General features: G+C 41.7%; 1 protein-coding gene across 1 annotated transcript in view; it reads right to left on the minus strand.

Moving 5' to 3' along the window:
- The window catches only part of map1ab (microtubule-associated protein 1Ab), a 40962-nt gene extending 25612 nt beyond the window's left edge, over positions 1-15350 (minus strand). The window contains exons 1-2 of the mRNA XM_058074982.1: positions 15051-15350; positions 10006-10107 (exon numbers count right to left, since the gene is read on the minus strand). Of these exons, the coding sequence (XP_057930965.1) occupies positions 10006-10107; positions 15051-15315 (367 nt within the window). The 5' untranslated portion in view covers positions 15316-15350. The remainder of the gene's footprint in view (positions 1-10005; positions 10108-15050) is intronic.
- Between the last annotated feature and the right edge of the window lie 1921 nt (positions 15351-17271).

Consider the following 17271-nt stretch of genomic DNA (forward strand, 5'->3'; position numbering starts at 1 on the left):
ACTTGCCTGAGACACTGTCGAGACGACATATGCATGGATGTAGTTAGCGTGCAGTGCTTTTATTGTATAGGCTTCTCTTTGTTTTATATCAGCATTAAATAATAACTACATAACATTTAACCCCCCCCAAAATGCCAATACTTCACATACTTCCTGTCCATAATTTCCTTCTCTCCTACCACCACACACACACACACACACACATACTTTGCTGAGTCATTGGAGAGATCCACATGTGTGTGTGCAAATGTTGACCTTACATTAATCAAATAATCAAACATATGCATATCTGACCACAAAACAGATTTGCTGAGTCATTATAAATGGCGTTTTTCTATGCAAATGAACACATGTAAACACACACACACACACACACACACTCATCCAGCAATGGAAGTGGTTTGACTGCGGTGGTGTCATCATAGAAGGCATGAATGAATCATCAGAATCACTCCATCCACAATCTGCGTGGTCAAGCATTCCACCTACTGATGGGACTGACTGACTCCAAAATGTCCACTGGTAACTATGGCGATGACACAGCCAGCCGGTAGACAATTCTAGCAGTGATTATCCCGCCTGATGCTAGGGTCACTGGGTTCACATCCAGAATCTACCTACGTCATATGTGAAATGTCCTTTTCGTTGCAGGACATTTCACATACAAACCAAAGAGAGTCGGGACATGTCCAATCAGATGCATTAATCCAGTTAGTTTGGATCAAGCCTGCACTGAACCTTGCATGCCTCCTCTTATGTCAACTACATTTAACTGACGTGATCCTGTCACATGACCAGAGGAAGCCACTGTACACTAAAATCAAAGAATGTTCACATAAACTCAAGGGAGGAGCAGGCAATTTGCAGGGAAGCCTCATATTTGTGCAATGGACAGACAAAAAAAAACAACAACCAGCCGCAGCACAGCACATAAAAATGTGACGCAACAATCAGAAGCAGAAACACTTGACACGTACCTTTGCGGATGATGTCACACTTTGCGGGAGAGTTGAGCGACTAGAAGAGGAAGAGTGTGTGTGTGTGTGTGTGTGTGTGTGTTTGTGTGTGTGTGCAGACGGAGGAGGAGACTTGGCATATGCGGCTCAGTGGCGGTGCGGAGTGCGCCAGGATGCGGCAACGGCCGTCTCCAGACAGCCGCGTGCACGCGCAGTGCAGCGTGCGGGAGGGTGAGGGGGGGGCTCATTTGTTGCGGAAGCGGAAGTGGGGGGGAGCGCGTTCCATACCGCACATCTCGCAATTCTCGTCAAGTCACCTGTGATGATGTCACAAGGGGCAGCGATTTCCAACTCAAACATGGTTGGCTTTTTCCGGTGAATTCAGAGTTGTACTTGTAATTGCAAGATGTCTCCGCAAGAGGGCGCCTGACTCCGTATTTACAGTTTGCAAGCATGCTTTGCTTATTAACGACACATAAGTAAGTGGAGGGCCCTGAAATGGACGTTACGAGGTCTGTTTTTTTCCATTTTCTATGGGAAACTTCAATCAAATATCATTCACCCTGCAGGCCAGGCGACCCATGATATACATCAACTGCCAACTTATTCTGTGAGTGTAATGACCATTTAATAAGACTCAATTAACCTTTTCTTCTCAGCTCATAACCGGTCAATTACAACAATGGACTGCATTAATGTTTACTGGCAAGAACAAATTTCACGGCACCTGAAATCAGTCAGGATACTACTTATCGCTATGATTTGTGTTATAGAGGCGTCACAAGTAGAATGTATGCCTAAATTCCACCTAAATGAACTCCCAAGTCACTCACACAAAGGACATGTGAAATTCAGTAATTAAAAAAAATGAAATACAGGAATTAAATGCAATAGTAACAAAAAATAAACACTCCTTGCAGGACTTTCTACATTCTTAAAATAGTCCGGATGGATAGCCTCTTCTCCTTCCAAATCTCCTAACAGCGCACAGAATCCATGACCGCTTTAGCATTCATTAGCATTTGATCATTTTTCTCTTCAATGTCATAACAGTCAAGTGGGAGCAAAAGATTGGCCAATATTGGTGGGTGTTTCTCCTTTCTGTGAGCTTTTTGTATTCATTGAATGGCTTTCCTTTTCCTTGCCGCACAGACATAATTATGTGTAAAAATGTAACGACTATGTGATGTTCTTTTTCAGTGTAGTGTGGCTGAGCTGGCAGACACTATTCCTCTTGTTGTACCTGTCATGAACAAACACCAGGTTATCTCCTATAGGGGCTAAGGGGCAGGGTTTTCTTATTACCTTGTTGTTCTATTCGTCGGGAGTGAACAATGGCATTTAAAGAATGAATGAGAGTGTCATTGGAGCTGGAAATAGTCACTGTTTTAATATAAACAATAACTTTTATTGCAAATGTTGATCGAAAATCAGAGAAGACTGGGTCCGCAAAGGTGGGCTGTACGCTCCCGAATGACATAATGTACAGCGGAAGCTCGGTTAGTGTCTACCCTGCTTAGCATGTTTTTCGGTTAACGTTGAACATTAATGCCACAATTTTACCTTTGTTTGTGTTCATTTTCCAGTTAGCGTACAGTATTGCGTGCGTTTTGTCACATCATTAATGAGTTCCACTGTGCGTTTTTGCATAAAATATCTTTCCTTGTTACTACAAAACGGCACCGCAACCAGAAGTCAGCTATGTTATGTCATCCGTCTGTCATCGGCGTTATGTTATGTTATAATGTTATAGTTTCACATGTAAAAAACAATTATAAATGCATATGAATTATAGAACTAAAGGGATAAAAGAACATTTAAGGTTACTTTTACCTTCATTGAAGATGTTGCGGCTGCACGGTGTCCGACTATTTCGGTGTCGGCCATCTCTGTGTGGAGTTTGCATGTTTTCCCCGTGCATGCGTGGGTTTTCTCCGGGTACTCCGGTTTCCTCCCAGATTTCAAAAACATGCTAGGTTAATTGGCGACTCCAAATTGCCCATAGGTTGATTTGATGGGGTGATAGGATGATTGGCTGGCGACCAGTCCAGGGTGTACCCCGCCTCTCGCCCGAAGACAGCTGGGATACCCGCAACCCTCGTGAAAAAAACTATTGAATTCAAGAAATAACTCATGACAAAACAGGAAGATGGTAGTGGTTGATCTCTCTTCCACATCTTGTCTTTGGGAACAATCATGTCAAAAATCATGTAGGTAAATAAGGTAAATGTAAATGAAATTCATTCATCATTTACATGTACTGATTTGCATTTAAAATAGTTTTCTGCATGTCTAAAATAGTAAAACGACTAACATGTTTGGCTTTCTGGAATGGATGAATTGGATTTACATTATTTCATTCATTCATTCATTTTCTACCGCTTTTTCCTCACAAGGGTTGCTGGGGGTGCTGGAGCCTATCCCAGCTGTCTTCGGGCGAGAGGCGGGGTACACCCTGGACTGATCGCCAGCCAATCACAGGGCACATATAGACAAACAACCATTCACTCACATTCATACCTATGGACAATTTGGAGTTGCCAATTAACCTAGCATGTTTTTGGAATGTGGGAGGAAACCGGAGTACCCGGAGAAAACCCACGCATGCACGGGGAGAACATGCAAACTCCACACAGAGATGGCTGAAGGTGGAATTGAACCTGGTCTCCTAGCTGTGAGGTCTGTGCACTAACCACTAGACCGCCGTGCCGCCCGATTTACATTATTTCTTACAGGATAAAATTTTCAGTTTACATTCGTTTTGTTTAGTGCCGGACCTGCTGGAACTACTTCATGAGCTAACAAAGATTCCACTGTACTAGAAGCTGACCAATCGCAGCCTTCACGGTTCCTTCCCTCTCCTTCACTCTTGTCTCTCTACACCATTCTGCACCGAAGGCAAATCTTGGGATCAATAATAGTGCTTTGCATAATTCATCAAGTGTCTCAATAATACATGACACAATCAGCCGCTTTGAAGGGAGGCCCCCACAAATTGTGGCAAGCTAAATATACGGTCAATTTGCTCCTGAGAGACAGAATTATTCCATGCTGTGATTTTAAGGTGTACATGGCGCAGCTCTCCATTCCACCGGGTGCCGAGTTGAAGAATAATCTCTGGAAAAAGTGTTGGGGTCAAAGCTATTTTCATATGATATTGAAACAACCAGAGTATTGTTTATGATTCTGAGCCGTGGTTCAGGGGTCACTGCTAATTAGAGCCACTCCACACTTCAGACGTGTCTTGCTGTAAGGTACTGCCGTTTTGCAGACACCAATAAAAGGCTGATTTGTGCACAGTCATTCCACCTCATCCTCATTCCGCTGACATTACAATATTTGATACTCTTATCTAACGGAGCTGCTGCGCTAATTTCACTGTATGTCTTGACTACAATGACAACAATTACCAGAACAAAGGAAGCTGTTCTAGCTGCAAACACTCACCTTTCACTTCCTGTTGATGGACCAGTCATGTGTTACGATATTTTTGCCCATAGAGGTTAATTGTCAACATGTAAAAATACATCAGCTTATTAATTCTACCACTGCACACAAACAAAGGTAACTTTGGAAGTAAACAACCACGGATCCAGCAATTTGGGTGTTTGACTCGAAAGCAAGAGACAAGACAACATACAAAGAGGTGAAATCAAAAGAAATCGACTCAGCGTAAAAGGCACGCACACACACATAGGTGCTCTCGCGGCCATCAAACTGGACAGCCAATCTCGAGGCATCATACCACTAGTGGTTGACACTTCTCATATGTGTACACTGCCGTGTCCGTGTGTCGTCACCCCTGTGTGTGTGGTAGGAAACACCCCAGAGTGATTGCAGTGCGTCTGTTTAGAAGGTTAAAATGAATCTCTGCAACCTTGGTGAGATTTAATGCCTTACTAAATCCCCAGGGAGTGGTGAAGCCTTTTCCAACAGCGTCTCAGAGGGCAGGGACACACACATACATGCACACACAACTACACCGCTTCCAGATTGTGCTGCGACAAGGTGACACAAAAGACCTGCTGTGTTACACACCAGTGGAGGTCAGGACAAAGTGTTACACAGCATAATTCAAATGATGAGTCTTGCTTTACTGCTGCATGAGCCACATATTATCACAATGACAAAGCATCATACAGGTGCTCTTCATCTTAATAAATATACTCCCACCTATTGGGAGAAAATAATTTAGAACCTCACCTCTAAGCCTCTAAAATTTGTATATAACACATTTGAAATAAAGTTTTATAAATTCAAAAACAATTACAGCCCTACAGAATACAGTATTATACATTAGTGTACTTAAAAGACATGCAGGTACACAACAACGTGTTGCCAAAACATCTTCCTGCTGGAAAATGTTTAGTGAATTAACCTTCTGCTTGATTCATATCAGTGCTCCTTTTCACCCTGCAAATAGCACAAACTACTTTCTTTTGAAGTTACCACAAAAAATAAGTCAGCGATCTGATGCACATCAGTTTCCGAATGCCCAAGTTTTTGTTTTTTCACCTACATTTCACTTACACTGTCTTGGTTATTGAGATATTACGCCTAGCAAACGGATGGATGTTACTCTTTGGTACAGTCCATTGAATCTTGTATGATTAGAGATTTAGATGGATAATACTTCCAGTCATCTTGGATTGCACACTCTAGATCAACTCAGAGTGATCAATGATAATATGAGGCTGCACGGTGGATGAGTGGTTAGCGTGCAGGCCTCACAGCTCGGAGACCCGAGTTAAATTCCACCCTCGGCCATCTCTGTGTGGAGTTTGCATGTTCTCCCCGTGCATGCGTGGGTTTTCTCCGGGTACTCCGGTTTCCTCCCACATTCCAAAAACATGCTAGGTTAATTGGCCACTCCAAATTGTCCATAGGTATGAATGTGAGTGTGAATGGTTGTTTGTCTATATGTGCCCTGTGATTGGCTGGCCACCAGTCCAGGGTGTACCCCGCCTCTCGCCCGAAGACAGCTGGGATAGGCTCCAGCACCCCACGTGACCCTTGTGAGGATAAGCGGTAGAAAATGAATGAATGAATGACTATTATTTATAGGTAAATAATTAGGGATGCTCCGATCGATTGGCCACCGATCAAAATCAGACCATTCCTGTGAAAAAACATGTGCTCAGCATATGCCGATAAATGCCTTTCAACGGCGATTGCTAAAGCCACTCGATCACCTGTGGCTCGCACTATTGCAGAATGTTGCCTATAGCGAGCGCCTTCTGCCCATTTTCCTTTCCTTCACACTGCTCAGGCGTGCCAAACCCAAAACAATCACGTCTGCCATGTGGGATTCACAGTGATATGAATTTTGCACCCTGCAAAACAGGCCACAAAAAATATCTCGCTGGGGTAGCACTTTAAAAACCTTTAACTTTATACAATATTTGAAAAACAAACACTTGACCGAGTACGGTGAGTTTTTAAGGCTCACAATGTGATCATCAGTCAAACGGCAATTATTGTAGCCAATAATGGACACTCAACCGTATGTACGTGACAATCATAAATAACCGAAAAAAATCCTTGAATTGATCAGACTATATGAATGAAAGTGATTTTATGGTTTAAAATTCATAAAATTTATACTTAAGCTATGTGCTCAAGATCAGTATCGGTATTGGTATCGGTATCATTATCAGTATTGGTATCAGTATCGGCAGCATAGAACCCTGATCAGAGCATCTCTAGAAATAATATAGTTAGAAAGCCTATAGTTTCTGCATATTTATCTTGTATTGTTTCACCAAGCATTTATCCCCAGCGGTCCTTGAACGCACCACAGTACTGTCGTATGCTCTGAGAGAAAGATGCTGCCACAAATGCTTTTTCCCATTCATTATTGTTCCTAAATGGTCATACTGTGTATGTCTGAGTGAGTACACTTTCCCCCTGTAGATAGTGCCATCAAACTGCTCTCTATTTTAAGTCATACCACTTTATAAGTCAGTGATTCTCAACTAGTGGGTTAGTGGGTGGTCTTGGGGCTTTGCCTCGTATTGATGTGACGTTCATGAATGAATCTGTGTCTTCTGAACGACTCTTTGAAGTGAAAGATGAGAACCGATTTGCAGTTCAAAGTCGTTAGTTTGTGAGCAGTTCTTACTTGTGCATGTCAATAAATCGGAATATCGTGCAAACTCTTTTTGAGACCACTTAAAGGCTCAGGCAGGTTATGATTTATTTTTGGATTTTAGCATAAACCAGTAACATTTCTAAATGTTTTTTTTTAATTAGCCTCTGCCTGTAATTTGACTCTGTGTGTAGTGATGGCCATTTTGGGTTGCTGCTTGTCATGAAGGGGTAGTACTGGGTCCCACAGCCACACCAGCTGAGAACCACGGTTCTATAAGATACAATTAAAAAATTTATTATTTACAATTTAAAGCAGTGAAAAGAATTAGAACGCTTGCTGGAAAAAGGTTGGCACACCAATGCTGGAGGTGGCGAGACAATATGTCCCAATAGTTTTGAATGAGAGTTTTGTTGAAACGGGAAAAGGGAAATGAACTCATGACGACCTCAGTCCGCTTAATCAGAGCGGATGAAATCAGATTTATCTCCATGAAGTATCAATGGAGTGCCGTCCTCCAGTCCAACCTTGCAAAAAACTTTTCAGTCTAAAAGGTCACAAGCAAAGTCCCAAAGCTGGGAGGAATGGTGTTAATGCAGCATTAGGCAAAGTAAAGATAAGCGACATTAGGTAAGAGTAAAACCATCCATTGTTCACATTTCCGCAGTAAAAATGTTCCTTTATAAGCAAGCAAAGATGTAAAAAAAATATATCAGCAATGAAGCGCAGAAGTACTTTTCCTCTTTAAATCCTGATAAGCGTATATTCCAGGAAGGGGAAACGTAATTTAATGCCGCCTGTTCTAAGACTTCTAGTTGCATATACTATATTCTTTTAAAGATAAACTTTAAGGTAGACTGGCAACTTTCTCGACTTTTCCCAGCTTGATAAAAGTTGACAAGTTAATTAGCATTAGAAAGAACAACATTCGTTTTCTCTTATAGTGACTAATGCTATGAGTATTGTGCTAATCTAAATGTTAAATTACATTTAAACTATAAAGGTCCAATATTTGGTATCTTTTCAGTGAGTACTTACATAAGTAAGTATTTTCAGTGAGTATAAAGTAAACAATAAATAAATTATGAGTAATGATCGCTGTTGGAACATATCTGTGTGGAGTTTGTATGTGTCTCCAGGTACGAGGGCTTTTATGAAAAATATGCATGCTATTCTAGGGTAATTGAAGACTCTAAATCAGGGGTGTCAAACTCCAAATAATGTATTTAATTACTTGATTTTTCAAGCTACCATACAATGCTCCGTTAAAGTGTTAAATGTTAAAATAATGCGAATAAAATAAAAAAATAAGGGCATCTTGAATGTGTTTCTTTGTTCTTAATTTTTTTAATGTATCATAAAAGTATCAGATCGGGACTCAGTATCGGCCAGTACTCAAATGAGTCTGAGGCAAAAAAACCCCGCTCGGGACATCCCCGTTATATCAATATAAAAACATCCCAATCCCTGACAAGTGTAACCGGAAGAGTTTGCAGATGTGGAAGGGCTCATTATGCACTTCCCAGCATGCTTTGCTGTCATAAAAATGATCAAATTATTTTGTACAGAGAGGGTATAATTGTTAAAGTTGACGTTTGTAGTTATGTACGGCTCCATTTTTAAAACGTTTGTCTCTGAGTCCGGATGCCTTACTATAAATGGTCGTGAATTTACAACATTGTTTCATTCATTCATTTTCTACCGCTTATCCTCACAAGGGTCTCTGGTGTGCTGGAGCCTATCCCAGCTGTGGCAAGAGGCAGGGTACACCCTGGACTGGTGGCCAGCCAATCACAGGGCACATATAGACAAACAACCATTCACACTCACATTCATACCTATGGACAATTTGGAGTCGCTAATTAACCTAGCATGTTTTTGGAATGTGGGAGGAAACCGGAGTACCCGGAGAAAACCCACGCATGCACCGGGAGAACATGCAAACTTCGCACAGAGATGTGGGTGGAATTGAGCCGAGGGTGGAATTGAACCTAGCTGTGAGGTCTGCGCGCTAACCACTACACCACCGTGCCACCCTTTGTATATTTGAAGAAAAAAAAAACAGTTTACATCTCATTTTTGTGTTATTGGTGACAAAGCATATTATTATTATTATCAACTTTTTCTCTGGATATTACACTTTTTTATTTACTCTTTTTTTTTTAATCAAATATTTTAACTTTGTCCCAGTATATTTTTCCTGTAATATTGGATAATTGTCATAATATTTTGACTTTATTATCATGTTACAATTTTACCCAACTTAATTTTTCCAAAACTGCCACTGTTTGTTTTTTCTAATATTACATCTTAAAAAAGTATTTTACCCTGTTAAATTTGAACGTTTTATGAAATATGAATATAAATTAATAAACTACCCGGAGAGAACCCACACATGCAAGGGAGAGAAGATGCAAACTCCACACAGAGATGGCCGAGGGTGGAATTGGGGTCTACTAGCTGTGAGGCCTGCGCGCTAGTGTTTATTTCACTTCTAAATCATTATGACTAGTGAGAGTTGAGAATTGTTGTGGAGGCATCAGTGAAGTGTTTTCCTTAGAGAAGAACTTCAATCAATACGGCCTTTGAACAAGATTAAAGGTAAACTGATGAACCCTCCTCCTCTTCCCTCTCAGCCCAAATCCACCTGCTGGAGAGCACAGACTTTCCCACAATGGCAATGTTTGTGCAATGCGATCCTCTTTCTGGTCTATTTATGCCCAGCCGCCATTGAATTGTTAGTAATCAATACTTGCTCTCATTAGCTCTTAAAGGGAAAAGTCTTCAATGGTTTATTTGATCAGATTGCAGATTGACCGGAATACTGCCACAGTGTGAAATGGTTATTCACTGACGGATTCATTATTGAAAAATATCTAACAGTACAGAGTAACATGTGACCCATGTCTGCTCATGGTACAAAGATTCACCGGAAAACAAAGAGCACCACTCTGCACTGACCTTTGACGTCCGAGGAGAAATGGGCGGAGTGGCGCGTTATAAACAACTGCAGTTGCTGCTCAAGGTCGCAGCAGTTGAAGTCCACATCCCAAGATCGGATTCCTAGACGGGAACAGGAAAGAAGAATATTTGATTCCTGCTGTGTCATCACATTAGTACAAGGGTAGGCAAATATTTGGACTCACGGGCCACATTGGGTTCAATGAATTGGCTGCGGTGCTACTGATTACCGGCCACAGTTAAATTAAGATTACCCTTGGCAGGCTGGATTAAAAACGAGCCGTGGTTTGCCAATGTCTGGGTTCGTATAAAGTTTTTCTTGTCTTCTACACTTTCATTCCTTCAAGTGAGAGCAGGAAGTGAGATTATGTTTGAAGCCTTCTTTTACTGTGAGCTTTTGTTTTGTAAAAATCACAGTTGAGCACAGTCTGTTCCCACAAGTGCTGAGTCACTGCTGGCCCCTTCTCAATGCTGGAACCATCACATGACCAGGATAAAAAGTGGAATACAGTGAATTCCCGCCTATTTATAGATCTTTTGACTGCTTTAAATTATTATTAGTTTTTTAATTGTAACTTAAACAGGAAGTGGTTTCATGATGCTATGTGCAGCTGAGGCTGCTCTCTAACACGTCAATTCACTCACCATTTTCCAGCAGGAAGACGCCTTGACAAGTCATATTGTTGTGGATACAGTATGCCTGTAATTGTTTCTTAATGTGAGAGAGTGAATTTAAAATGTCTTACAATGACTCTGAAAGGTATATTATAAGGTTTAGAGTAATAATAGTCAATAATAGGCATTTTTAGGGCTTCTTATGGGTGCGCCCATCATTCCCTGTACACCCGAATATTCTCATTAAATATTATTTATTACTATTAGCCTATCCCAGCTGTCTTCAAGCGAGAGGCAAGGTACACCCTGGACTGGTCGCCAGCCAATCACAGGGCACATCTAGACAAACAACCATTCACACTCCATTTATAACTATCTTTCTTAACCTTCCTCTTGTGTTAGCTTTCCGGTATCATCTCTTATGTTAGCGGGTCGGTTTTGACCCATGTATTAAATCAGCTATAAAATACACTAAAAACAATAAGTTACCATCAAATTTGCTTCTCATGTTTTGGTTACCTTCTTAGGCTTCCTCATCCATGAAAATGTTGGTTTTAATACTTTTGGTGTGGGCATGTAGGCCTTTTTTTGTCACTATACCCGTCGATTTCAATTTCCAAAAATGTTAAAATGAACCTCAAAAGAATCATATTAATACATTGAAGGTTCTTTTGCTACCTGGCTATTACTGAGAGCTATAGAACATATGTCTTAAATCGATTAGTTTTATTTATTTTCTCATTTTAGTATTAATCACTAAAGAAACATCTATGGTGTTCGGGTCAATTTTTACTCATATATATTAATGTCAAGAAAAGGTAGAAAAAGTTATTGTTTTCAGCAACAGAACTTTAGTATAAACTGAAATAAAAAAAGCAGAACAGGTCCAGATCTTGGTTCACTGTAGTTCTTGCCATTATTTCCATGATCCAAATTGTAAATGTGAAATCAGCCAATCAAATGAGTGAATTCACCTCACATGTCTGGACCTTGTTTTTCTGCTGGTATACTGGAAAACCAGTAAAAATGAGAATCCCCTGAAGCTTACATGATGAGAAGAGGATCTGGTTGTCATTGTGTTGGCTAATTGTACACTTATGATTTCAGTTGTAGCTCAAAATATTGCTTTATAGTCATATTATTATAACTGGGTCGAAACCTAACAATACAGTGGTCATAATTTCAACCAGACCATTTTAAAATGTAGTAAAAAATATTTTTTTGTTTTTATTTTGTTGAAATAGAGTTTCCTGACAAAGTCAAAAAGCCTTGATGCAATAAACAAATGTTATGTGATTCTTTTTATGCATTAAAATGTAAAACGGGTTGGTGCCGACCCTAACACAAGAGGAGGGTTAAATTCATTTGATTAACATTTTAGCATTTGCAATATTAATATTGTCAATAAACTCAATAACTGTTTCAGTGACGTGTCTGACTAATAAAGCAGCTTTGGGTGCAAACAGTGCTGCAGTGATGACGACTGCGCTGCACTTAACACATAATGAGAGTCGGGACAGGTCCACCCACGCAGATCACAGACCGAAAGCTCTAATGAGCTGAGCGACTGCTGTACCAACGAGCGGGAGAGCCTTTGGGTCACTGGCAGCCAGAAACTGAGCAGGTTAAAGGTGACAGATGCAGTTGCTATGGTGCTATGCTGACGTGCAAAAGCGTGACTGATCTGGTCTCTTATGGCTCTTCTTCGCAGTGCACTTTGAAGTGTTGGGTTACTATGTAGTATTCTGTTTACACTTGTGTATACAGACGCTACAGAAAAACACACACAGAAACCACAAGGAAAATTCCTCATTTGGACTCCATCATAAACACGTCCATCCTGCCTGTATACTGTATATGTGTATTCTGTACAGTGTACATGATATATTGGGAAAGTATTCACAGTGTGTCACTTTGTATTGTTACAGTCTTATTCCAAAATGGAATCAATTCCTTTTACTCCTCAAAATTCAACACACCACATCCCATAATGACATTTTTTTTTTTAACGCAAGCTCGACAGGCGGATTGGTGCGGCATCTGCAGTAATGCGGACTCTGAATCGGTCTGTTGTGGTGCAGAGGGTACTGAGCTGAAAGGCAAAGCTCTCAATTTACCGGTCGATCTACATTCCTACTCTCATCTATGGACATGACTCCGAAATGAGTTTCTCGGGATTGAGATGATCCAGATGAAGCTGCTCGGGTATCTGGTCGAGATACCTCCAGGACCCCTCCCTGGGGAGGTGTTAAGGGCACGCCCCACTGGCAGGAAGCCTCCGGGAACACCCAGGACACTTTGCAGGGCTCTAATTTCATAGACCAGGCGCAGGCGTGGCCCAGGGTGTGGCCAACGCACTGTGCAATTTTTGTGAGCAGTGCAGTCAGGCACAGCGCACCCACGCCCCCATCCCTGCCACCGACGCAAGTAGCAAAGAGGGAGCAGGAGAAGCCTTGAGCCAATCAAATGAAAGCCTGTTATTGCCTTTAAATGTACACCACAATGTGTGTCACCACGTACACCACCTCGCGGGACATATCTAATCTGTTCCTAACAGTGACATGAAACACAGCATCAGGCTAATCCAGGCATCTTGTTTGTTTTCCCCCAACATTCCTGCTCTACATCGCCAAATAGGAGAACCTTTGATTGTATATTCGCAGTATCTCCTCCTCATCTGCCCTTGAAAAAAATGTACAGTAAAAAATATATACTACAACTAGATTTTAACAACCAACTTATATATTAATCATTGTTTTTATTTGTTGTTAATTATTAGTTGTCTAATGGGTCACTTGCTCTGTTTCCACGAAGTCCACGCTCCGTGTTGGCTCATTTGTGTTTGGATAGTTACCGAGGGGAGGGGCGATCTGGGCTATGAAAAAGCATCCAGCACAGCCACAGAAATAAGCGATGAGTGGATCAGTCTTGTGCTTTTTCTGAGTTTACCACTGCACAGGGTGCACTTCGCCTGCGCCAATAATACACCAGGTTGGAGCTGGCGAGCTTTCAGCGCACCTTTGGCACGCTGTTTTGTCACAAAATTGTCACTGCACAAAGCACTGCAAGTGGGTACGTCCCCTTGTGCGCCGCTATGTTCATCTCGGCGCAGCCCAATCTACCAAGTTTTCAAATTGCCTGCGCACAGTGGTGCTGTGTGTGGTGCGGCACCTTGTGCACCTTCCGCACAATTATTACAGCCCAATGTTGCTCAATAGGCCTGGGAATGCCTTGGGATCCACCGGGAGTAGCTGAACGACGTTGCTGGGGAGAAGGAAGTCTGGGTTCCCTGCTTAGGTTGCTGCCAACCAACCTCAGGTAAGTGGTAGAAGAACGAAATATAAAATAACAAATATCCAGCGGAGGTTCAAACTCAGATCTTCCAGATTTCTTGACTGTGGCCAACATGCTAACCACTTGGTCGCCGTGCAGCCTTACTTTTTTGCATGTGATTTCTTAATGTTTCAAATGTTATTGTCTAAAGTTTAAAAAATAACGTTGTTGTGCCCAGATTTACGAGGAAAAAATATATTTAGGTTGTGAATACTTTTCAGATCCATTGCATATACACAACAAAAAGTTAGAGATATTCAACTATTGGGTGAAATTTGAACATAAAGCTAAGATGCATGCTGTCAAGAAACAGCATGACAAAGACATTTATTGATCCATTAATGGTCCAGACAATTGTGAATTTTGCCATTGAGCTTTTTTTTTTTGGAGAACATAAAGTTCAAAAGTAGTGTTGCAAAAAGTAGTGTTGGCAATGTGCATTCATAAGGTCAAATTAATTTAAAGGTGTTTTCGTTAAATTAAATTTCACCTGCAAACCAAATATATATATACGTACTATTTGTGTACTGTAATCCCCTCATGTTGCACTAGTAGAAATTTCACCAAAATCTTTGGTAAAAATATAAAGCATACACTGCATATGAATATGACTTTGACCAGATGTGAGTGCACCTCAATAGAGCTCAGTTCAAATAATAATTTTAATAAGGGAAAAACTCTCTAAATGAACATTACAGGTTGACCAGCATTCCAGAAGGAACTGTGTTCAGCTTTCAAGGTTTCAGAAGATCTCAAATATATTGCTCAATCATTTCCCCAAAATATGAGAAGCACCACCACAGTATGCTGCAGTGCAGCTGTAGATTTGACTTATTAAACATATTGTTAAATAAAGTGAGCATTATTAGCTTAGTGAATATGTGATTCATCTCCTGCACTTGCATATTTTGCAGGTGTCCCAAATCAAACGTACATTTTATAACCACATTTTTACTTTAGTTGTCGTCTTAGCACAACTTCATTATATTGCTATCATACTGCGTGGGTCCAATGGTGCAATGCTGCACTGTTAGTGATGACGTCAAAACAATTACCAAACACTCCACTTTCAACACCGAACAACGGACTGCACTCACCGGACTCTATGTGAGCTCTGACGGCATCCAGCTGGTACTCGGTACCGATCTCGCCGATCACAACCAGCATGTAATAGCCGGCTCGGTTGAACGGCACCCCGCGTCGTCGCCGTCTCCATCCGCCGCCACCAGCTCTGTACCGTAGCCGCTCCTCGAACCCGGGAAGTGGCGGGAAGCACGAGCCCTCATCCTCCTCCACCACCGGGAGCGCACCTCTCACCGGCATCTCCATGGCAACACGTCCCGGGGATGACTCCATCGCCATGACAACAAGCGCACCGTGTGAAGGCGGGTGATGGCGGACAGGGCGGAGGCTGGAGAGGAGGTGGGTCGATTCAAATATCGATAGTACTGATACCAAGGGTATGGACGGTATCGTATCGATAATGTTGCAATGAGATTGATTTTTGTCAGTTCTCTTAGGTTTAATTTTTCAAATATTGGCCAAAACGATTTGAATGAGAGCCAATATTCGTTTGAAATGTCACGTAAAAAACGGTATCCGTATCAGCAATACTGGCCCTGTATTCACTTGATATTGATATGGTATTGACTCGATACCAATAATTGCAGTATCGCCCACACTATCGTGGAGGCGGTGGAGTGGGCTGGGTTAGCAGTGGCAGGCTAAGGGTGCTGACAAAGCAGTTTTAAGGATGTTGGGTTTTTGTTGTTGTGATTGGTTGGGTAATGCAGACCTACATGATCGCCTTATCCTTAGAGTTCAGATCAACGTTTGAAATAAAAATCTTAGTCCTTGCCCCAATAACAGTCCAGCTTTTGTTCACGAGTGAGTTAGCAAGCTAACAGCTACCTAAATAGTCGAGGTGTGTCTCGGTTGCTCACTTAGTTGACTTACTGGCCAACACTGCCTCCTAGTGTTTAGGTGAGAAATTGCAAAGCACGAGCTCATTCCCAACGCAAAACTTAACCACGACGGCGTAGTGACTAAGGAAAAGCGAGGACGTCACTGTGGAATTATGATTTATAGCCTCATCCCTCCATCACATTTGGCAGTTAGTCAGTGCAATGTGACTCGTATGTTTTTCTCCAATATGCAACATACATGCAGATGGGCTGAGTCACCTCATTGATGCCTTCTAAGCGATGCTGTCATCTGCTGGACAACCCATGTAACTACATAATGTTCACACCAAGCTCCTGCATAATTAAAGTCATCATGTGACATCTGCTGGTGCAAGGGCAACTAAACAATTAGTAAAATGAGTGTGTCAAGGTAAAATAAGATTCATTCATTCATTCATTTTCTACCGCTTTTTCCTCACGAGGGTCGCGGGGAGTGCTAGAGCCTATCCCAGCTGTCTTCGGGCGAGAGGCGGGGTACACCCTGGACTGGTCGCCAGCCAATCACAGGGCACATATAGACAAACAACCATTCACACTCGCATTCATACCTATGGACAATTTGGAGTGGCCAATTAACCTAGCATGTTTTTGGAATGTGGGAGGAAACCGGAGTACCCGGAGAAAACCCACGCATGCACGGGGAGAACATGCAAACTCCACACCGAGATGGCCGAGGGCGGGGACCGAACCCTGGTCTCCTAGCTGTGAGGTCTGCGCACTAACCACCAGACCGCCGTGCCGGCGTAAAATAAGATTATATTATCATATTTCCGCAAATAGTGGCCTTTCTATTCATTTCTGTGCATTGTTCCACCTATCCTCTATTGTGGTGATTCTAACCACTGTGCTGCTGAACATTAGTGGGTAATGAAAGGTCATCAGATTTGATGCAACAAACGATCACATTTTGGTTCGAAAATGGCAGCATAGTCCTCTATACTGACAGGCAGAACCATTAAATGTTCAGAGGTACATCATTAACCTGTATTGTATATCTACCTGTTGAAAATCAGTATCGGATCAACACTAGCATGATTAGCACACGCAAATGTGTTTTTTTGTTACATGTAACAATATGTAACAAAATGTGTTTCATTTTGTGACACTGTTATACAATGATACCTTGATTAACTGTCCAAAATATTTTCTAAAATGTTCCTTTGGTTTGCGTTCACCCACTTCGGTGAAGTTTAGCGTTCGGTTTGTTTACGCTGCCATCTCGTGCAATGCAAGGCATTGTGGGCCGCAGGCACCCTTATAGAGCAACAGCGTTTGTTTATATCTGAGTTTTCTGCTGCCAGAGAGATACACAACATAACAAAGTCATGTTGAATGTTCAGTTTCCATTCATTTG

Source organism: Doryrhamphus excisus, chromosome 6, assembly GCF_030265055.1.
Source record: "Doryrhamphus excisus isolate RoL2022-K1 chromosome 6, RoL_Dexc_1.0, whole genome shotgun sequence".
Lineage (NCBI taxonomy): Eukaryota > Metazoa > Chordata > Actinopteri > Syngnathiformes > Syngnathidae > Doryrhamphus > Doryrhamphus excisus.